The sequence below is a fragment of the Patagioenas fasciata genome, chromosome 7 (genome assembly GCF_037038585.1).
Source record: "Patagioenas fasciata isolate bPatFas1 chromosome 7, bPatFas1.hap1, whole genome shotgun sequence".
Lineage (NCBI taxonomy): Eukaryota > Metazoa > Chordata > Aves > Columbiformes > Columbidae > Patagioenas > Patagioenas fasciata.
Window position 1 is genome coordinate 10,692,517 of NC_092526.1, and position 23,719 is coordinate 10,716,235.

Here is a 23,719-nt window from a genome sequence, read left to right on the forward strand (position 1 = left end):
TATGCCTGAGTGCCTTCTCCTGCCTGCTCCCTTTGTACTTCTCTAGCCTCTATGGGTATTGTATTAAGGATGTGAGAGGGTGCATACCTTTCTGTACCTCTTATCTGTGAATTGGTGCACTCCCTCTTTATTGTTTGCTTTTGCAGCCTTCTGTGGCAGCAAGGGAGCTTTTAGCTGGGGTTTAATATAAGAGATAACAGTCACCAATGATACCAAAAGATGGCAATTCTCTCAGCTACAGGTAAAATTGGTCCCTTATTTGAATGTTTCATCCTCAGTCTTCATCTGTAGCTTGGACTTAAGCCATTTCTGCTTTCACAGCAGGGAGACTTAGCCAGGAGTCTGCCTGTAGGCATAGGTGGGCAAGACTGGTTAAGGCTGAGGTGAGGAATATACTGTTATCTTTTGAGTTAACTTAATGTTTTGGAAAGCAAAGCTGTTGTGAAAAGTGGCTCAGTAAAAAGCAGGAAAAGAGTTAATACAAGGAAAACATGAGGAAGGGCTTGTAACCAAACCAGTCCCTGAGTATCTGTCTCTCAATAGAGACTTCACAGCACTGAAGAGATCTGGCGCATGCTTTCTATTGTATTCTGCCAGCTACATAGCTTCCAAATTGAACTTTTGGATACAAGTTGTTTAATAACTGATGAGCATAACTTTTTTTTTTTTAATTCCTCGAGAGCGTTTAGTATGGTGTGTGCAGCTCTAACAGGCAGAATAGTGCTGTGCTCTGCCCAGCACACTTAATGCTTGAGCTGCCCGGAATCTGACACCTTACCCCTCGGTTACCTTTGGTGCTTGTGTGACTGGCTGGTAAAGTGTGTTGAGCAAGCTCACCTTGCCGAAACCAGAGATGTGACCACTGCGGGGAGTGTAGGCTTTCAAGTTGCTGGACCAGGAAGGGTTCAGGTGAAGAACAGCTGCAGCTCCCTGTCCAGATTGCCTTGCAGTGCTGTGGAGCTGCACCCTTCATCTTAGAGCAGCCTGAGGAGCTTTAAACAGCTGAAACGATGCTGCCAATATTTCAATATAGACTGGAAACTAAACCTCCTTCTATGAGAAGCAATTAATGATGGAATTTTATATGGTGATAAAAACATGATATTCTGATACTCAGAGGTAAATTTGTATCTACTGCAGCCCTCTCTAATTTAGCCTCATGGCACTCATCCTCACAGTATCACAGTATGTTTGGGATTGGAAGGGACCTCAAAAGATCATCTAGTCCAATCCCCCTGCTGGAGCAGGAACGCCTAGGTGAGGTCGCACAGGAAGGTGTCCAGGCGGGCTTTGAATGTCTCCAGGGAAGGAGACTCCACAACCTCCCTGGGCAGCCTGTTCCAGTGCTCTGTTACCCTCACTGAGAAGAAGTTCGTTCTCAAATTTAAGTGGAACCTCTTGTGTTCCAGCTTGATCCCATTGCCCCTTGTCCTATCATTGTTTGCCACTGAGAAGAGCCTGACTCCATCCTCGTGGCACTCACCCTTTATATATTTATAAACATTAATAAGGTCACCCCTCAGTCTCCTCTTCTCCAAACTAAAGAGCCCCAGCTCCCTCAGCCTTTCTTCATAAGGGAGATGCTCCACTCCCTTAATCATCTTTGTTGCCCTATGCTGGACCCTCTGCAGCAGTTCCCTGTCCTTCTTGAACTGAGGGGCCTAGAACTGGACACAATATTCCAGATGGGGTCTCACCAGGGTGGAGTAGAGGGGAAGGAGGACCTCTCTCGATCTACTGACCACCCCCCTTGTAGTACACCCAAGGATGCCATTAGCCTTCCTGGCCACAAGGGCACAGTGCTGGCTCGTGGTCATCCTGTTGTCCACCAGGACCCCCAGGTCCCTTTCCCCTACACTGCTCTCTAATAGGTCATTCCCCAACCTATACTGGAACTTGGGATTGTTCCTGCCCAGATGCAGGACTCTACACTTTCCCTTGTTAAATTCCATCAGGTTATCCCCCACCCAACTCTCCATCTTCACTGTCCAGGTCCCGCTGGATGGCAGCACAGCCTTCTGGCGTGTCAGCCACTCCTCCCAGCTTAGTGTCATCAGCAAACTTGCTGATAGTACACTCAATTCCCTCGTCTAAATCATTAATGAATATATTGAATAATATTGGCCCTTCTGTGCTGTAGTCAGACCAGTAGCTTTCTTTTTGGTGAAAAGTTTCTCTAGAAAACACTAAATCCTTTCCTAAGCCAGAATTTAAACAAAGAGTAACTTTGGTTTGTTTGTGTTTTTTGTTTGTTTTTGTTTATTTGTCTGGTTGGTCGTCAAGTGGCTTGTTCTTTAGTAAACCCTTTCTTGTAGTGTTGATACCTTCCTTCACAAAACGGGACAGTGGTGCTGCCCTCCCTGGTGTAGGGAGGAGTTCTGCTGAGCAAAATGCACAAAGTAGATAACTGATACTGAAATACTGTCTCCTGTAAATAACCTTTTCTTTGCTGTTACCATAAAAGATATTTTTGAGAAGAAACCTAGTGGTGTTCCTACAGAAATGTGACCTGATCAGTTCTTCGTTTGTCTGAAGACAATTAAACAGCTCAATTAAATCTTTAGACTGGTAATGTTGCAGAATCAGTAAAACCAATGGAAAAGCACTGGGCTTGCTTCAGGTACTGAATATCAAAACTGTCTCGTTTCACACTTTAGTTGTTATGATCCACTAGGAAATAAACAGCCCTTGGTGTGCCTCACCAAACTCACTTTGAAATTACTTTAATGATGTAATTTTTATATGTGAACAATGAGTAGGACTTAAGCAAATACTTGAGAAATAAACCTTTGATCTGCAACACCACTAGTTTCTTAAAACCCCTTTTTCTGAAAGATTATATTTGTAAAATTTTCAGTCTTCATGGAAGGTGAGGCAAAAAATAGCATCACGTTGGTTTATTTTTCTGAGACCATAAAGAGACAGCTCGGTTCTGAAGTGGTGGCTTTTTTGTTAATTATTATAATTAACAAAATTATTAATTATTATTATATGGAGGAGGAATTGGCACAGGAGATGTATTGCTGCTGGAATCCAGGATACTGGAAGTTCTCTTAGGTTCCTGACACTTGCCTTTAGGGAGTACGGCATTCCTAGAAGTTTTCTTGCCATAAAACAAGCTAAATAAAAGTTTTCATTATGAGTTTCTGGAGTGGAAAGAGGAGTCTTCCTGAGCTGAAGGCATGCTTTTTAATCTTTTGTTTTTAGTTCAATTATTTCAAATATCTTCACTGTGCATGTCTGCAGCTGTCCAACATGCAGCCCTAGTGCATATTTTATAAAGTGTAAACTGAAGAGATTGCTCGCTAAACCCCACTGTGCAGCTCAATGACTGGTTTTATCCCATACGCTTTCTCTACTGACTTTTAAATCTTTTCATGTACTTTAACCCTGTGTGTGTCATAATCTTATAAAAGATGCTCCTTGGAGATCAAAAATATTAGAAATGGTAATAAAGCTCCTTCTTCCTGAATGTGAGGAGGAGAATATTTTGGGGGAAGACTTCCTGGCAGGGGAAGAAGAGGTGTTAAATGAAAAACCCTGGAATTTTGTACTTGGTCACACAGAACAAGTGACCTGACATGTTTCAGTAAGACCTCTCAGGTACTAACTGTTCTGAAACACAAAGCCTGACTGTGTGCCTGCTGTGGGAGGGAGGGCTGAAGGTTTTAATGCTCAGATATCAACCTGGACGGCTAATCTCATTCTCCTGTTCCTTAATTTGAGTTGTGTTCTTCTGTGTCTGTTTATTTTCAGATCATTGTTCAGTAATTTAGGTAAAGCTGTTTGTGGCTTCCCCTCTGGATGAAATACACATTCCTGTGCACCAAAGTAGGTCACGAGTCAGACTTGTGTGGAACAGGGAGGGTTTGTGTGTATGGCAGAGGCTGTTGCAGTGGCTTAGTTGGTTACCTGTCACTAGCAAAGCTGTGGCAACCGATCCGGCTTTGTCATGAGCATGAGCTAAATATATTGACTTAAACTACCACCAAGGCTTAACCAGGGTGGTGGATGAAAGGCCTCTTCCTTCATCAGTGGCAGGCCAACAGCCTGTGTGTCCCTTGCAGAGGTGACCGGTGCTTTGCTAAGCTGGAGTGACTTGGTCGCTTTTAGCCTTGTGTGGCTCTTGTGCAGGTACAGGTCTCTGTAGGGTTTCGTGTGTAACTAGTTCGTTACTGTACGGCTTAGCCTTAGGGGAGCTGTGGTATTTGTGAGTGATTCTGTGAACTTCTGAAAGGCTGTATTCAAAACTGGCTGGATGGCAGCTTGGAAGTGAAGTAGCTTTGTCAGGACAGAAATATTAATACATTTTTATTACGAAATATGTATGCTTCAGCAGACTTTAGCTTTGTACTTATTTTAAGCTTTCCTATTCTTTCCTGTTGACTCACGCTTGCTTTTATAAATCCTATTTTTTAAAAAAGCCGATACCCAATACAATTATGTAATAATTTCGATTAACTACTTATCGTTCATACAAATGTATCTCTTAAATTGTTCTAAACTTCCATTTACATAAAAAATGTTATGCAAGTGTTGGGTTGTTCACTTTAGGGAAATTGAACTCTGCAGTCGCTTCTTTAGGAGTCTTCAGATAATTCCACCTCAGCATAATTCATGCTGTGTCTCGCTGGCTGTGGCATTGTGACTCTATCTGACGTTCTGTCACACTTGCTTTCATGATGCCTAATGATGTACTATCTGTTTCCTGCTCCCAGGAGATTTACTGAACTAAAACACTATAGCGATGAACTGCAGTCTGTCATATCACACCTTCTGCGAGTCAGAGCTGTAAGTATTTCCCATGTGTGTCGTGACAAACAGTATAATTCATTTCCGAGGCAGTATTTCTTGTTCAGTCAAGAGAACTGGTGTATCTGCTCTAGAGTAAGGGCAGTTTTGCCTGAGGAGTCTGGCTCTGGAGCGGGAGGTGGCAAGGAGGAGGTGCTGATTTAGTACAGATTTGGGGAGGGGAAGAATTCCCAATGTTATGGTCAAGTTTGACAGTCATCAGAGGAGCAAACATATACATGTTGCTAATCTGCCCTCTCCCCGATGGTCACGTATCAGAGGGAGGTGTTTTAAAGTGAATCGAGATATCTGCTTCTCTACTCAGCAGACAAGTTGCTTTTGCTGCGTATCTGGGCTGGAAAGAGCCCCCAAACACTGTTTTCTGGTCAGACATACAATACTTAGTTTTCCAGAGCTTGTAGTATGAATTGTGTGTGCTTCCCAGCACACTTCTTTCTTTCTTTGGTTTGTTCTTTTCTCTGTAGTGAATAATGTTCTTTCTAACTACGAGAACAATTATGTCATGCGTCAAGATACTCTATGGGTTGAGAATGGAAGTTGTGGGTTTTTTTTTTTTAAAACCACAAAAAGGAAATGGGAAATTACAACTCCAATAATGAGGAGCATGATCCTGCTTTTTAGTATGTTCAACAGGGATTTAATTTTTGATGGAAACTGCGGTGTAGAGGACGGTAATTGATTGCCGTGTTGAGCTGAGGTTCTTGAGAGGATTAATCACTGGTGTTCTACTGATAGTGACTTCTACTCAGGGCAATATGTGCATGAGATCTGTTGGGCAATTTGCTTATGTTTCCTTTTTACTGCTTTGACAGACCAGTAATGGTAAGTCTTACCGAGCTTCAGTCTCATTCATTGGTATATCACAGTTACAAGGGCATTGTCTGGATTACAAGTTGCTCTTCAGAGTGTACCTGTGGTCCCTTCTTCTGAGGATGTTGCCAGTGTTGTAGCACTGGCTGCAGCAGGCACTGACTCTCCAAACAGCTGAAATGACATATCTAGCTTGAGCAGTAAGTTCTGCAATGGATATAGCTTGTTTCCTTTGTTTGACCGAGCTGGATGGAAAAATCAAGTCACTTATTACAATTTTGCTGAAGCTTTCCCTGCGTTCTTGGTGTCAGGATGGACTTTTGTTTTGCCATCTTTGTTAAATAAGCAAGTGTGTATATAAATTTGGCATTATTTGGGTAAAGGAGAGTATGCCTTACATCTGGTTTTCAAAAACTGAAGGTAACTTGATTTGTGATCTTCATAAACATATCCTATACATGGGCACCTCCAAAGAATTATGTGAAATGTTACTTTTCAATATAGCCTTGATTGTGACTTCAGTCTTCAAAGACTTAATGCTGTTGATTTTTTTCCTTCAGTAGTGGCTTAGATTAAATTTAGGCTTAACCTTGTTTATCTGTATAAAAACATTAAGGCTTTATCTTGAAGATTGTATATGGTTTTCACAAAGGAATTGCACTTAAAATTGATGACCAAAAATTGACTCTAATGTTTTTAGAGGGTAGCAGACCGGCTGTATGGTGTCTATAAAGTCCATGGCAACTATGGAAGAGTATTCAGGTAAGAGTTAATCCATTTTTTAAATATGTACATAGGAAAGATCTGTGTATGTTGTTTATGTTGTTATGCTTTTGAAAAGTATATCTGAAACATTTAAATGCCTGCCTTGAAAAACTTCATGTTGCAGGTCAAATGAGATTTCTATGTTGAATACAGCAATCTCCAGATCTGCTGAGCTTAGTTTCAAGTGGAAGATTTTAGCTTTTTGTTTTGTGTTTCAGACCCTTGGGGCTTTTGGTTTTACATTGGCATTCTGTATCTTCAGAGAGTAACTTGCTGCCTATTTTCATGCAGTTGTCTCTGAAAAGCTTCTGGGTACTTTTAAGGATTAAAAATCAACAACTATATCTGTTCTTTTTAAAGTGAATTTGCCAGTGTTTTTTTGATTTATATGAGTGAATTGCGTGCTCCAGTTTTCCATCTCACTGGAGAATTAAAGAATCTAAACTTCTGGTTAAGGGAAACCTCCTGCTTCTACACACTGTTCAAGTGCTAAATTTAATTCTCAGGGTTAATGGATTGCAGATGTCTTTCTCGTTGGGGGTTTTAAAGTGAAATTAGGTGTAGTTCTGTAATAACACAAAGACAAACAAATGTCAACATCAGCAGAGTGGAATGTTGATGAAAAAGCAAAGGACGGGATAGATGCATTAGATATAAATTATGTGAAATATAAGGGGACTTACTCCTTTTTTCTTGTAAAAAGAGTGGTGGGTGTAATTCTGGTAACTAAGAAATCTCATAAGGTTTCACAAAGCTGAGAACACCATTAAAATTGCAGTGTACATACTTGATGGCCAGAACAAGGCTCTTGCTATCTTTATTGCAGCTCTGTTTCCTTCTCTATCTAAATGATCTCCCTAATGTGAATAGGTAGTTGCAGTAATGAGAGGATTGTAAGTTGTTTTTTTAATGAATAAGAACTCAACAGCAATTTACTATGAAAATAGAAAATGACATACAGCAAAGAGTTTCAGGAGCAGTAAAATGCTTGCAAATGTCGAATCTCACCTTCTGCTTTTTAGAATGAAAGGCTTCTATCTGATGTGTCGTGAGTCTAGAAAGCTTAGTTTATTCTTGATGAACATGTTAGACCAAATTCTGGTTTAGAAAGTTCCCTCTTTTTCTTTCCCCGTTTAAGTGTTAGTATTGTGTGGGTTTTGTGTTTGTTTTGTTTTTAAATTGAATTGTATCTATTTAAATGACTCTTTCTGCTCAAAACCAATCCCAAACTTCAGTGGATTTGTGAGGATGAGTTAAGGTGGCAGGGGCAATAGTGCTGAAAATCACCTTGCCACATTGTCAGTGTTGCTGCTTAAGAGGAAGAAAAGAGGTTGGCTAAGCCAGGCTTTGAGGCAATTTCTATTCAGGTGTCACCTGGAAAGAAACTGTATACAGGATGCAGCTTATTAACTTCCTTACCCTTCATGTCTGATGTTGTTTCTCGTTTGTTTTTCCTACAGTGAGTGGAGTGCAATAGAAAAGGAGATGGGGGATGGGTTGCAGAGTGCTGGCCACCACATGGATGTGTAAGTACTGACTGAATATCTGATAGTTTGATGTAAGCCAGATGTAGAACTCTCCCTCTTTCCTCTCTTTTCCCTCAATCTCAAAGTACATAATGAGTAGAGTACCAGGAAAGTTGGGGGTGCGTTGTTTTTAGGTTTAGGGTGTTTCTGTGACTTAGATACAGGCACAATTTTAGCATCTATGTACTGTATTAAGTAGCTCAGAAGATCTCTGGAGAACAAGAGGGATTTCTTTTTTTATTATTATTTTGAAATTGTAGAAGTGTTTGGAATTCTTCCAGTTTTTCTTCTAAGCTACTATGCCAGAAACTGGTGGAATACAACTTTAATGTACTGCAGACCTGATGAGATCCATTTGGTTTTGATAGCAACATTTTGTACCATGCAGTAGATGGTAGATAGATTTGGACTTAATTACAGAAAGTTAAGAAATGTAATTAATCAGCACCGAAATGCTAATGTTAGAGTCTTGAAATAAATACTGACTGGATGTAATAAAGTAGAAAATCCTCCCTGCTTGCATCTTTAGAGTCAGTTGGCAGAGTATACAAAACAGAGCCTTCAAAATAAGAGTCTAGCACTTCAGAGGGCTCGCAGAAGTGGTATTCTGGGCTTGTGCTTTCTGCTTTTCAGGTAGTCATACATAGTAAGTGAAACAGTATAACTTCTCATTGCTCTGATTCCTCTTCTGTAATCGCACAGTACACATAAGTAACAACTCCGTCAAGAGATGGAAGCTGTTTACTCTTCATGCACCATTCTTACTGATAGTGTAATTTCTGTTGAAGTTACCACTTTAGTTTACAGTGCAGATTTACGTATGTACTACTGCCTGTTGTACCTGGTGTTATGCCTTGTCAACTGGAAGGGTATGAGGAGACATGCCAAACTCTGCCCTCCTCTTCTTCAGAATAATTATGTTTTAATGAGATCTGTAAGAATACGAACCTCTCTGAATAATTTATTCACACTTGTGTGTTTTGGCTAACATGGTGGTTTGCATCCCAAGAAATGATATAATAGTTTTCAGACAGAGGGCTCTGGTGTGAATGAAGAAATGGAGAATGCATTCTGCGTTCAGAAGAAAATTGAAGTAGAAGTGGAATACAATGATAAGTAACTACTACAGTATGCAGACATTAAATTATGAAAACATGGTATAACATAGAGGAGTTGAGGCAACACAAGTAGGTTTTCAGTGGCTCAGATGCACCACACTGAGATATCAAACACGTAACCAGCTAAAAGAAGTAGGTCTTACTTCTCAGTCAGGAGGCTGAACCCCCTCCAGACATCTGAGATGTTTAATATTTCTGTCAGTGACACAGTCAGGGTTAAAGATCCAGAGCAATGACACTGAGTTTCTGGGTAACTGTAATCGCTGCATGGGGTCTGAGGTAGCTTTCCTTGTCTGTCGTCTCTTCTGCTCTGGCACTCTGTACAACAATCATCTCTTAGTGATGATCAAGCAAGAAGCAGCAGCGGTGAGGTTCAGGAACTTGTTCAGTGACCCGTGCTGTCTCCCACCAGCAGGGATCATATCTGGGCTCTCTTGAAAGTATAACTTAACAGCCCAGTTACCATTCCCATAACATTAGACAGGAGTTTATTGCAACAGAAAGCTATTTCACAAAGGTTGCCTAATATAGATGTGAAACTTCAAGGCTGATTTAATTATTCTCTATCTACTCCATATGCTGTGGTCTTTACTAGATGTTTATTTAAACTTTTGAGTTGTTGTTGTTTAGTATGATCTAAAACTGCTTAGTATTTGGAGAAGGCATCCCAAAGTACCTCTGGGTGTGTGTCATATGACAGGATGAGGCTTGCTAAAGTAATAGAAAATGAGAGTATGCTGAGAAAGCTCGAGTGAATGGTTATAACTCTGTCATTGTGCTATTAATGAGTTGTCCTTTATCTCTGTATCAACTAGGCTGTCATGACAGGTGGAAGCAGTCTAAACTAAAACAGGGGTTTAGTTGATGATTCCCATGCAGAGTGGAAACATATTGGGTACCTTCACTGCAGTGTTTCTCCTTAAGATTTTCCTTGGTTTGCCTCCCTGCTTAGGACAAACCAGTATTTAAACTTCAGCTTAGACAGCCCAAAATATAGCTTGTCTTACTATTTTTTTCCTCAAATCAAACTTAAGTGTCATTATGAAAACCCTGTCTAGATAAGGTGGCATTTTGTTTGGTGGGTTTTTTTGGTTTTTTGGAGAGTTGTTCTGCCACAGATGAGCTCTAGCACTGCTCTAAACTTAGAACTTGCTTGAAACTGAAATGTCCCATCTGCTGCTTGGAGAAATCTAACCACTATACTGAAATTAATGCACTTAAGAACTTAAAAATAGAGAGGGTAAGCCACTTATGACCTGTGTGGCTGCAGGATTTTTTCACACCAAGTATATTTTTCAACAGTTTGTACTTCTTCTTTATTAATGTGAATTTGCATTCTGCCTGTGGTTTTATCTCTACCCAAACTGATCTGCTGTTGCTGGTCACTTAATCTGTTACACTTATTTATCACCAATAGCTCTAGTAGGGCTTTTCTTGGGTGTGCCATGTCTTTGATTTTTGCAGAGATTCAAAACAACTCATCTTGCTTCCAAACTTCAAGTATGAATTTTTAAGAGATGGGCATGTCTACAACTTTTCCTCAGACTTCACATTCTTCCAGTTACTCTGGAAGCAGCCATTCACTCTTTGAAGAGCCATAGTCTGCACACCCTCCTGAGCAGGCCTGAGGATGGTGATAACTTTCAGGAGCGTCTTCTTTAGATGCCCAGGGGTCTAAGTGATATTGTTGTTCCTTTTACAGCTTGCAAGAGGGATTTCTTGTTCTATCTCAGGTCATATTACCATTTCCCTTTCAGCTTGAGACTCTGCCCTCTTATCCTGTAGAACCAGTTACTGGAGAGGCACAGGTGGAAAGGGAAAACCTCAGATTTTGTAAAATCTTTCAAGCCAAGAGATGTTGTAATGAACATTTGAGTTACAGTGTGCTGGTCACCAGACAAGCATGGGCATGTGCTCTCTTCAGAGCGCCTGCAGCTCTGCAGGGGATTGCCACATACTTGAGAATCCAGACTGAGCTGGCAGAATAGATGGAGTTTGTCATGGGATCTCATTGATTCTCTTTTATCGCCAGCGGCACGTGCCCTGTATTGCCAGCTGAAGTGGCATGTTGTATTTCTGTCACTGTGCCAAGTGAGATGTGCTGTTCCCTCTTAGCTGTAGACCTGTGTCTGCAATTGTGTCCAAGCAGAGTCATCTCAGTGAGACCCTATTAAATACTGTCCAATAAGCAATATTAACTAGAAGAAGGAAGCGCTTTTTTCCATTTTTAGGAGACATCAGCTTAAGTGACAAAACTCTTACTGAATGCAAGAGCTCCAGAGTTGGTCCAAGCCTTTGTACTTCAGATTTCTCCCTAAAAGGCAGGTTTAAACTTCTTGTTGCTCTGAATTGATATGCCTGACTTACACAGCAGACAAAACAACACACTTTCAAGGAGCTGAAGGACTCAGTGTTGTGGTGTTCAGAGCACCACTGTGAGTTCTGTTGTACTCAGGCTGAATCACGAGCAGTGGAAACAGCCTTTCAAATACTGCCTCTTTGCTTTTCAGAAGGTATGATGCTTGTGTTCCTGTGCCTTAATGCTTTAGGCCTTGCAGGGTTTCTTCTGCACTATGTCGGTTCTGTCTTGGTGCTGCCTATTGACAGTCCACTGAAGAAATGGAATAAATTGTTTTCTGTTCCTTTAATTAAAACTGTCTCATCTTCAGCAGGAAACTTATGGTAGATCTTGTACTTGTCAGAAGATTTGTTGTAGTAATAACCAAAGAAACAAAAGTGTTTATATAGCTGATTCAGAGTTAAATTAAAAACAAAGGAAAAACTGCTTTTGGAAGTGCCTTTCACTGCTTTACTTTGTGACTGGTGTTTCAAGTGTCCTCCTTTCCTACTCTATGCTTAGTCCTTAAAAGGTTAAATTAAGGGGCTTTGTATTTAACCATTGCTGTTTTTCACCAGATATGCAGCTTCTATTGATGACATACTGGAAGAAGAGGAACATTATGCAGATCAGCTGAAAGAATATCTCTTCTATGCAGAGGCATTACGGTATGTATAGAAGCATATAGCTCAAATGGAGGCTGTACTCCTTTTCTCTGTACATTGGGTTGATACAGAATTTCATTTGGTATCTTCTGTTCTCTGAGAAGCGGGAACGTCAGTATTGTAGATTCTGCGTGTTCTCACCGCTTGCTTGTGTTTGATTGCCAAGTGGGTGGCAATAAAAATTAGAACTGAGCTGATCAGCAGTGAAGCAACAGAAGTGTTAAAAGTGTGTATACTATGAAAGGTAATGCTGTTTATTCCCCTGATTACACTGCAAAATGGTGCCCCAAAGTGCTGAAAGCTTCAGCTTTCATATGAGATAGGCCAAACAGAGCTGCCACAGCCCTTACAAATTCCAGCAAGTTTCAAAGTGCCTTGTAGAACTTTCATCTGCTGTACAGTGTTGTGCATCTAAATGCTGAGGGTTTTTAAATGTTTTTAACATTAGCCTTCATAGGGCAGTCCTTACAAGTGTGGATACAAAAGCAAATTGCTTTATGCTGTAAGATTGTACCTGAAGCTGTTGTACTCTCCATGGGCTGGCTCTGAACCTCTTGGAGAGGTTCAGTAGTACAGCATAGAATTGGGTTGGCGAGTGTGACAGCTGCTGTGTGGGAACCCAGAGCACGAGTAGCCTCTCCTGGGAGACAAACGTGCATCCGGCAGCGGAGTACGGATGTAGCATCATCAGCCCACACAGGACTGGGACTTACTGCAGGTGGTCAGAGGAAATGTTCCTCTTTTTCCAGATGAAAGGCACTATATGAATCTAGGAGCACAGTTTCTTGTTTCATTGTTTAAAAAATGTGAATAATTTTGATTGACTGATACATCGCTGCTGTGATGAGTACCATCTTTAGGTACCTTTTGTCGTAGTTATCATTTTTCTGTAATATATTTTTAATAGAACTATTTTACGGTGGTGGTGTTAAGTAGATGGTAGGACTGGTATTGCTGAGAGTGTCTGGGAATGAGTCTGGAAAGAGCAGCAGAAGAGCAGAGTGCTGCCGTACTAAGAACTTTCTTTATACTCTGATCCAAGCTTGCTGAACTACAGCGTTTGCAGAGTTACGTGTTTTGTGATAAGGCTGTTGAATTCAAGCTAGATAAATAACTGAATGTGCTGCCTGCCAAAGAAAAAAAGCATGGTGTCATTTGTAAAGCTTAAATGGAGGGAAGCGTAGCAAAACAAAGTATTACGTGACAGGTCTTTCATTGCTTACTTTTCAGGGCAGTTTGCAGGAAACATGAACTAATGCAATATGACTTGGAAATGGCTGCACAGGACCTGACATCTAAGAAACAGCAGTGTGAGGAGCTGGCAACAGGAGTGAGTCTTTCCACTTTCTTTTCCAAGATTCCTTTTCAAAATTATTTTTTATTTAAGCCAGCTTACTTAGAATGACATTTAAATGGCACTGACATGCTGGCTGCTGCTTATGAGAAGCAGTATCATATGAGCTGTAGGCATCTGAGGTTTAAAGTAACTTGGTTCTTGGTGACACAAGCTGTTTGTACCAAATTTATTTTATTGAATACTGAGCAAGTAAAGGGTTGCAGGAAATATGACCTGAGCAGTATAATACAAACAACTCTATCCTAAAAATGAAAATTCTGATAGGCTTCCTCTCCCTTTTCAAAGGTGGATATTATTGATATGTGGGTAGCCCTTTTTATAGGGAAGATAATGTTACTTAAACATTTATCTTAAAGTGGTAACTTCAAAAAAGTGTTTAGAACTCTTAATATTGCTGTTGGATCTCCTGATGCTCTATGTGCAACTACTTTGTCTTTCTGACACAGAATGCAAGACTTGGGTTCTTTCCTACTTGAGTAAGAAAACTACTCTGAAAGGTTACCTGTGTCAGTGGAATGACTCACTTATGGTCTAATCCACAGACCAGTCTTAAGAGTTCGAATGTGAAATTACTTCCTCCCTACTTTGCTCAGTCTAATTTGAGCCACGGTACCTCTATCGTTGCTTATCAATGGGACATTGATGAAATGGAAGTTAAAGCCAAAAATCAGCTGAATAATAAGAATAAGCCCAAACATTGGCAAAAATAACATAATGACTTGTGGCTGTGCTCAAGAATCCCAAACCTGGAGTGTCTTTTGCTTTTTGTAGACTGTGAGAACATTCTCGCTGAAAGGGATGACCAGCAAGCTCTTCGGGCAGGAAACCCCAGAGCAGAGGGAAGCCAAGATAAAGGTTCTGGAAGAGCAGATACAGGAAGGAGAGGAACAACTTAAGTCTAAAAATCTGGAGGGCAGGTAAATGGGCTTGACTTTTTCAAAGAAAACACAGGGCTTGTCTTAGCAGAAGTCTTTGACTGGATGCTCTTGAAGGTGTTTGCATTTTATAAGTGTTTTTAATATATTCTTGGTGTTTATGAGCTGTCTATAAAAGCTCCTGTCAGCTGCAAGCTGTGAAATAAAGTGCAGTACATGCAGTTAGCTTCTGGGCTGAGTGCATGGCTTATGTAAAACCTGATGACTTTCCCAGTGACTGAGCCCACTCTCATGGCTGACTTGCTTGCTTTTATGTTCAGCTAGTAATACGTTTAGCAGGTGGCCTTGTAGGTCTGCAGCTGAATAGCATAAGACTCAAATGCTGATTCGATTCAAACACAGTATTTAGTTTGTTTTATGTGTATGGGTCCTGAGCTCATATTCTGCAACTTCTCATATGGGAGACAACTAACTCCTGTTTGAAAGATGTTAGAAGTTCTGGTGAGTTGTGTTTAACTGCTTCTTGGTGCCCTAATTTTCTTCAGGAAGCCAAATGTGAAAAATAGGAACTAACATTCCTAAACCATGTGATGGTGTCAGAACATGTTCATCATATAACACAAGGGTTAAACGTGGTATCTCCTAATATGTTGGGATTAGAGCTGGAAAGATAAGACTAGTTCATGAATAGTTCAAAACAACAAAACGCTCAGTAAATGCAGTTTCTTAATCATTTTGACAGAAGTACTGGTGGAGATCTGCTTTTGTAGCTCTGGAAGCAATTTTCAAGTGAATACTTGCCTTGTATGTATAGTCCAGCACAAATGAAAACTATGAATTACAGAAATCCATCTCTGTTTTAGTTAAGGAGACCTGAAGGCACATCAAGCAAGCCAACACAATTAATTCTGCAAGTGAATTGTTCAAGTCAAATTTGCATTGTAAATGTTTGTTGTACTTGAGTGTCTCAAATGCTGATGACAAGTGAGTTTTCAGGTTGAAAAGACCAAGATTCTGACTTGACAATTGACAAAGAAATGTGCAATGTTGTGTGCTGAATGTCAGCATAAAGATACTTAGTTACCCAAACAGCATCTGAGGAGAAAAGTGTATTCTAAATTATGCTGGTTCTAGGGCAGTGATGCTTACTGGAAAAAAATCCTCAGCACAAAGAACCCAACACATGTGAAACTTACTCTCTAGATTACAAACCTAAAGAAGATGATGCCAATTATAAAATGAAGACACTGTGGGATGCATAATAACTACTGAACTTGTTTTACTGACTGAAAGCTGGAGTGCTTTGTCACACATGGCTTCTCCGCTGAGGGTTCAGAGGAAGGATGGAAAATGTAAACCAGTTACTAACAGAAATATTGCTTTTATTTCCAGAGACTTTGTGAAAAGTGCCTGGGCTGATATTGAACGGTTTAAAGAACAAAAGAATCACGATTTGAAGGAGGCGCTTATAAACTACGCTGTTATGCAGATTAGCATGTGCAAAAAGGTATGTTTGTGAACAGCCAGGCTAGTGTACATATCGTATCAGCGGGGAATCAGATGCAAACCCTCAATTACTAGGAACACTGTGGTCACAAAAGGTTGGAAGTCACTAGCATGAAACCTCTCATGTATTCTGTCCCACTTTAACTCAGTCCTGTGTTAATGTTGGTATTATTATAGGCGGTGTGGTCCAATTCCACTGTGGTCTCTGCCTTATTCTTGTGGGACGTATTCTGTGTGACTTTTTTGTAGAGTATTCTGTGGAAGGAGGTCTGTTGATGAGGTTTGCAAAGTATATTTCCTCCTATTGATTTTTAACTTTTTTTAAAGGGAATTCAAGTTTGGACAAACGCAAAGGAATGCTTCAGCAAGATGTGATTATCTGGAAATGAATTCCTCCTCCAAGTGCCAGAGAACGGAAGCACAAATGTATTAACACCAATGTTAAGTTGCTACATGACTTACATATAAATCATGAAATAAATGAGTTGAGTGAATAGTTTTTCTTTCTGCTGATTGTAATTGTTAATAAAGGACAAAAAGGACATGTCATTAAATGTTAAGCCCTGACTGCCACTTCTGTGGCATGTTTTATATGTGGTAGCAAATAATTCAGGGGTAAAAGAGTTACTGAAAACTACAGCTCTGTATTGGGGCAAAGGTACAGGGAAAGTTATCCCAGAAAGTATGAACCAAACTGTTTTGAGACTTGTGAAATGCTGTGCTCTGTAATGTGTAGATCACTTCCAGATGCCCTTCTTTTCAGCCCTTGCTGTTTAGAATTTGTAATGCTAAAGGGTGCTTTGTTTTTTTTAATGAGACACACAGTTGTGTTCTTGAGGTCTACACTGTAAGAGGGCAAAAAATGAAATATTGTAACACCTAGGGTTCATATTTAAATGCCTTTGCATGTCCATAGAGAAATGTGCTTCTACAGAGTTCAGGTTAAGCAGTCTCAAGCTCCTGAGATGTTTGAAACTCTCTACAGTAGAGGTGTTGTATGATGGTTTGATACGATATTCTGCATTTACTGGTTCTCACTTCAGTTTTGATATGGGCATTGATTTCTTATCAAACTTCTTCCTGCAAGTAAAGGAGACTGGTGATCCAGCTGAGCAGCAAAACCAAAGTCAAAGCTGGTAAGAAGCGGATGCAACTTCTGTTTAGTTGTTTGGAACCTGTTTACACTAGATGTGAATCTGGCCTGTGGTACCTCCTCTTGTAATTGAAGTGGTTTGGTTCTTAAAAGAATAATTATCAATGAAGATGCTGAAAAAAAAGCCCAAACACCTGGTGCAACTTCTGTCATACTTAAAAGCAGTGATGTGCAGAATCCACAACGAACCAAGGTGTTTGGCTCTTGTAATGATGTTTCTGTGTGTGTGTGTGTGTATATATGTGTATATATACACACCAATATAACATGATTTGCAGCTACAGGTACTTGCGTTAAATATTTCCAGTTATGAAAAACACCACTGTCTAATAATGGGCTTTTTCTACGTACTTAAAGTTCCTAAAGTCTTGTGGAATTTGTCAGACTTGATTGCTAGTCCTAGAGGAAGCTTTGTAATATTCTCTTAAAGTGTATTTAATTATTCTGGATTATAACACTACTCAGATTTTGATTTTTAAGAGATACTCCAGGAAGTCCTTGAAAGTTCTTTTGATAAATAATCAATAATTTTGTTACTGGTATGCCCCGTGTTACTTTTGTCTCTGCAGCATTTCTTTTCTATAAAACCATTGTAAAGAATTCATAGGCCTGGTGTACACTACAGCTTAAAACTCTGACGTTAAATACTGGTTGCTCTGATAATGTTACCTTGTTCAAACTGTGTGAGAGTGACTCTCCTGGCTGAGATGACGTTGGGCAGACAGAGGTTTCTCCGTATGATATTTACAAGAAGTGCTGTTCTGTTCAGACGTTGTGGTATCCAGTTCTGATACAGGCTGAAGGACTCTTACATTCCAAACCAAGAAGTTGCACACTTGATGTATTCAGCAAACCTTCTAAAGGAGTGGTGCCTTAATACAATACCGTGAGGCGCTCAGAGTAGGTATTTTTCATGCACTTTGATTTTTGGTAGATCTTTCTGGTGCCTCTTTCCACATTTCACTTGCTGTACAGCTTATTAAATGTATTAGTATGCCTTTTTCTCCTTGCTAGTTGTACTAAATTTAAGAAGGGAACAAAACAGTTCTTGTAAGTTTTGTGCCAAATAAGCTAAATAAAATCGCTCTTTGATATCTTTGTTATGTTGGGGTCTTTTTTTGTAGAAGTGTTCCCTTCGCAATTCTGACAACAGCTGTTCAATTTCTTGAAATCAGTTCTTGTTCATCTTGGCTCTCAAATGGCCTCCAAACTGGGGTTTAATATTTAAGTAAATTGCCCACGACCAGCTTATTTGCCTCTCAGGTGAGCAATGGCATATTAAGGCCAAACTCGGACACTTGTTACAAACCAGCTTTGATCCCTGCTTTGTTTTTGCCCAAATAGAACTAGCTGGCTGAATTTCACGTGTGTCTTCATTTAGGTGAGAGAAGTTGCATTTGAAAAGGTTTTGTGTTGCTTGACAGAAAAGAGGTGAAAGGTGGCTGAAGGATAATTTGCAATAAGTTTATTTCTTCTGCTGTCTGCAGAAAAGCATTGCATGTCATCTGTGTAGTTGTGGATCTTAAGAAACAGTGAAGGTTTCTCCCCCTCTTTTAGCTTTTTATCTTTAAGGGGAAATCATCTAGTTAATGGCTGTTTCCTTGTGGTTAATGGAGTCCAGATGACAAAAGCACACTTGTGAAGTGTGCATTTCTCCAGCTATGATGCAGATTTAACTTCTGTAACTCGGCCTGCTTTGCCTCAATGTGCTGCCTTCAGTTATCTAGTAAACATCAAAAATGGTGGAAGGCCTTGAGAATAATAGCAGGTGGGCAGACTGTTTTAACTTGACAAAATGCTTGTATGTGTAAGAGTTTACCTACGTGGATGATCAGATCTGCTGATGGAGCTGTCATGTCTGCCCCAGGCAGCTTTGCTGGGTGGATCATCACTGTTTAAGATGTCCCCGACTTTCCCCGTTTCTAGCAGGACCTTGACTTGTCAGTACATTTTAGTTGCTACTGTTGTCTGCCCCTTAAATGTAGCTGGGGTAAGAGAGCCAGCAGAAATGGAAAGATAAAGTATTTTTATTAACCCCATTTTAAAAAAAGTTGTATTATTTCAGTACCTGGCATGTCAGCCAAAGCAGAGTTAACCTCGGGGCTGTGTGCAGGGACCACCTTGGCAAGCGCAGAGCAGATCCTGGGGCTCGGGCCCAGGCTGAGGAGCTCTGCTTGAGCAGGTGTGCCAGAGGGACACGGTGGATGAAGCCAAACTCGCGGCAGTGCCGGCAGGACGGGGCTGAGGTCCTGGCAGAGCTGCGTGTGAGAGACTTCCTTTTTCTGTATAACTCTCCTTACCACCAAAATTATGTTGAAATGAGAAGTACTTTCTGATGTCCTTTTGAGGATTACAGGGAAGGAAGTTGTCGTCATTCCCTTGTATGCCTACACCTGCCATGCAATGGGAAGGCAGGGTTATCATTCATGAATTTTGGGGTTGTCCTGTGCAGGGACAGGAGTTGGACTCGATTATAGCTGTGGGTCCCTTCCAACGCAGGACATTCTGTGATTCTGTTTCTGTATGTCTGTCTGTTCAGTGCATCCCTGCTGCCTGTGACTTGTGTTTGCTCCTAGAGCTCTGTGGGGAGATGTGACCTCTCTGTAAGGAAAATCCTCATGCTTGGCTGGGCAAAGCAGAGTGAGAGCTTGTGAAATGGGGGCACAGGCTTCAGAGCCAGATCCAGGTACACACACCTGTATATCACCAGCAAAACCAGCTGCTGTTGTCCGCTGACCCCATGCTGCAGAGCTGGTGTCTGCTCCAAGCCCTGAGCGCTCCTGCCCGGCAGGTTCACTCTGCTTCCCAGCAGAGCTGGGGTTTCTCTGGGCAGGGGTGTCTTGCAGAGGATGCTCACTGCTGAAACAGCTCCTGCCCAGGCCTTGGCACTGCAGGAGAGCAACTTGTGTGAGCTGCTTCCCTCTAGTGGGTGGTGACCAGGGTGGGCAGGATGTTCTCTGCAGCTGTGGTGGCCAGAGAAATGTCTCTCTTTAAAGGGCAGAGGCTTCAGTGTCCCCCCAGATGAAATAAGGAGGCTTTTATGTCCATACCCACTGTGGTGAGTGCATTCTTCTGCCTTGGGCAGGTCGAGAGCCTTGAGTTGGGGGTTGGACTAGATGACCTTTGAAGGTCCCTTCCAACCCAAACTGTTCTATGAGTTCCTGCATGAGCAAAGGGCTGTGACTTTTTGGCTGCTGTTTTCTGATGTTTCTTGGTATGATACAGAGTTATCAAAAGGATTTTGTGGCTTCTGCAGGGTCAAATGCAGAGAAGAAACCCTTTTATTTTTTGCTGCCTTTTAGTTGCTTTTGAATGGGTTCCATAAACTGGCCTTCCCATTGCTTTATTTCCTTTCCAAAAAAATATTTTTGCTTTGACTGGTTGTGGAAGGTATCTAAAACACAAAACAAAGCCAAATTGGAAAGAATCTTGGGTGGATTTGGAGGAAAACAGCTCCAGACAGTGAAAGTGCAGAGTATTTGGAGGTAAGGGGAGATGGCACTGTGCTGGGAGAGGCAGGGGGGGAAGCTGTATACATGTGAGGGAGGATGGGGTTTTGATGGGAGATGCACAAGAGGGTGAGGAGGTAAGGAGGAGTGAAGAGGCAGGAGGGAGAGCAGAGATGGGATGGGTGGAGGAGCTGGAGAGGAAAACAGCCTGGCGAGAGAGGGCATCTCATCAGTGTTTATAAATGTCTCAAGGGTGGGTGTCAAGAGGATGGACCAGACCTCTTTCAGTGGTGCCCAGTGATAGGGTGAGGGGCAACGGGCACAGACTGAAACATGGGAGGTCCCATCTGAATGTGAGGAAAAACTTCTTCACTTTGAGGGTGCCAGAGCCCTGGAACAGGCTGCCCAGAGAGGCTGTGGAGTCTCCTCCTCTGGAGAAGGTCTACTCTGGGTGAACCTGCTTTAGCAGGTGGATTGGACCAGGTCATCTCCAGAGGTCCCTTCCAACCCCAACCGTTCTATGTATCTAAGTGAGAGACGGAAAGGTGCTGGACCTGCAGGCTGTGCTGTGCAGGAGAAGGGGAAAGCAGCACTGCATGGCCCTCATTTCAGAGAAGGGAGGGAGGTGGAAACAGGAGATAGTGAAAATTCAAGAGCTATCAGAGACATGAGTATATGATACTAATGATAGTATCTAGGTCTGAATGAAGCATGTGATGATGACTGTGGTCCTAAACCCAAGTTCAACACTGGTGTTGTAATGTTTCTCTTGAGCTCAGAAGAAAAGATTTAATTTGTCTAATATTTTGTATCTATTTTTAATATGATGACTTTGAATTTTTTTAATAAATGAAGTAAGAGAAGAAGGTTCAGTCATCAAAACACAGCATAACTGTTGCAGACACCTTTATCCTACGAACACCAGCATGATCAGCCATGTGATCTGGAGGCCTGTGGGCTGATGCAGCCCTAAAAACAGGTTGCCCCACATACCTCAAACATCCCAGGGACTATGATTAATAACTAACTTCTTAATCTGCAGTAAACGTTTTCTTTTATCTGTATATATTGTGGCATATGATAACACTAATTACATTCTCTTCTGTGGCCACTTACAGTTACTCTCTGAAGATGAAAAGCGACTCTCTGGTGAGCCTCCCCAGGATGCTAATGTGGAAAATTATGTAGTTGAAGGGAAAATGCAACCCCGACCGCCCTCTTGTGGGTCTCCAGCCTGGGCTCACAGGGGCCAGGATAAAACTCTGCAGCAGGAGGGAGGCAAATGCCACCTACTCCCCTCCTGCTGCTCAGAGGTGTAAGGGCCATCGCAACAGCTGTGGCGTGATGGATGCTTCAATACAAAGGGATGGTTATCCTGGAACAGAAATCCATGCAGGATTTGGTGATTAATTCATGTCTTGCTGTAGGTTGCTATTAATGATGTTACACTGTGATTTGCAGCCTGTGTGCAGGTTCCTTGGGCAGCTTTCACAGCTGCTACAAGTTGGACTTAGAAGGTTTCTGAGCTAGCAATATTTTTTTTTTCCTTAACTAACGGTGTGGAAGCGGTGCTGGCTGTGTGGTCAGAAGGAACGCTCTCTGACTGTGTAAGCTGCACTCTGGTATCAGAGATGAGAAATTCACCTTTGCCCAGAGCTGCTTTGAATTCGCTGCTTCTGAAGCATGTGCTCTCTGATCCCAGCTTTGAAACTCTCTGGTGACAGAGAGGCTGAATTTCGTGATGGTTGTTCCAGAGGCTAAAAGCATAGACTTTAATTCCAGTCTTGCTTGTCTGCTTTATCTTCCAAACTAAGTGTGCGTAGGCTCCTGAGGTGCTTGGGGGGCAGCTCTTGCCTCTTGTTGGCCCGATTCCTACAGGGCAACATGGCAGAGCCACACGTCCCTCTCTCCCTGTGTTTGCCAAGCTGTAGCGGGCATTGCGGTAGCCACAGCAGTGTTCCTGCTTCTGCATGTGGCATTCCCTGCTCTCCTGTGTGGATCACATCAGCTCCTCAGGCTGTCACTGCTTGTTTCAAGCCACGTCTGGCGTTTGTCTTTCAGAACGGCTTTGGGACTGGCACCGAGCTGCTGCCCATTTGCTTCCATAGGGTGACTTGTCACCGCTTCTCAGCAGCGCAGCCTCCTCTTCCTCTAGTGACTCCATCTCTTCATCTCCATCACCCATGTGATGCTCTGACTGCAGCTGTTAGTAAAGATGCCACAACCAGCAGAGCCAAGGTGAGACCCTAGCGGGACCTCACTGCCCCAAAGAGCTCCCATTTCCAGTTACATCCTGAAACCTTTGGCCAGATTTTAGTTTACTTTAAGGAATGCTAACCTGGCTCTCTGCTTTCTTATTCAGAGCAGAACTGGCCTTACCTGAGTGAGGAAAGCTGCAGTAAGTTGGATTGCTGCATTAACAATATTGCTCTATCAAGAAAGCAGTAGTGTATTAAAATGAGAATCAATTTGACAAGATCTGTTTTCCACAAACATGTTGATTTGCATTAATCTATTTTAATTCTTTATCAACTATTATTTTCCCAGGGATATTTTTCAATCTGAGACAGGCCTGTAATAATCCAATGTCACTAATTATACATTATTATAAATAGGCAAAATGTTAGCCTTATTCTACCCTTGTGGAATTTCTCCTGAAATTCAGGACTTGAAAAATCCGTGTCTGTGGTTCAGAGGTCTTGTATGTTGGGACTTCCATAAGCTTGAGAAGAAGCTGTATGGATCTGTAGATACAGGGAATTTAGGAAGCTGCATTTTAGTGCTGCACCCTGGGTGGGACTCAGGAGAAATCACCCCCTCGTGATGGAGCTAACGCACAGCTGTGGTTGGTGAAGAGCACACACAGAGTTTGATTTGGTTTTAGCATGCTCCTCAATGAAGTGAAAATAATATCCTTATGTAGTTTAACATGTTATTACATTATAACTCTATGCTGTTGCTGAAGTTTGACCAAACTTTCAGACATCTCAAAACCCAAGTGCTGAATTAACCTTTGAACCATGTGAAGTGTTAGGAATATTTGCTGGTAGAAGGGTTTCATTTGTGAACCAGGAGATACCATTTGTTCTGGGAAGCTGAACTATTAGAGGAGATGAGGAATCCCACCTTCAAAATCTAAAATCCTTCTCAGTGTTAAATCTCCTCTAAGTACATCTTGCTTCCTTATAGATAATTTTTTCCTAACCTCTAACTTCTCTTAATGATTAGCTTTACCCTTCCTCCATAACACTTTACCTGTTTCCGTTTTGCCAGGATAAGGGTTTTAACATGTGTTGCCTTTTTCAATTCCAGGGCACTTACTTAAAATATTCTGAAATAATTGTT

At 41.5% G+C, this 23,719-nt stretch overlaps 1 protein-coding gene across 1 annotated transcript in view; it reads left to right on the plus strand.

Moving 5' to 3' along the window:
* SNX4 (sorting nexin 4) overlaps positions 1-18,019 on the plus strand; it is a 35,455-nt gene extending 17,436 nt beyond the window's left edge. The window contains 8 exon segments of the mRNA XM_065840797.2: positions 4,719-4,791; positions 6,323-6,384; positions 7,848-7,913; positions 11,948-12,037; positions 13,265-13,364; positions 14,163-14,308; positions 15,659-15,773; positions 16,100-18,019. Coding sequence (XP_065696869.1) covers positions 4,719-4,791; positions 6,323-6,384; positions 7,848-7,913; positions 11,948-12,037; positions 13,265-13,364; positions 14,163-14,308; positions 15,659-15,773; positions 16,100-16,147 — 700 coding nt within the window. The 3' untranslated portion in view covers positions 16,148-18,019.
* Positions 18,020-23,719: the final 5,700 nt, after the last annotated feature.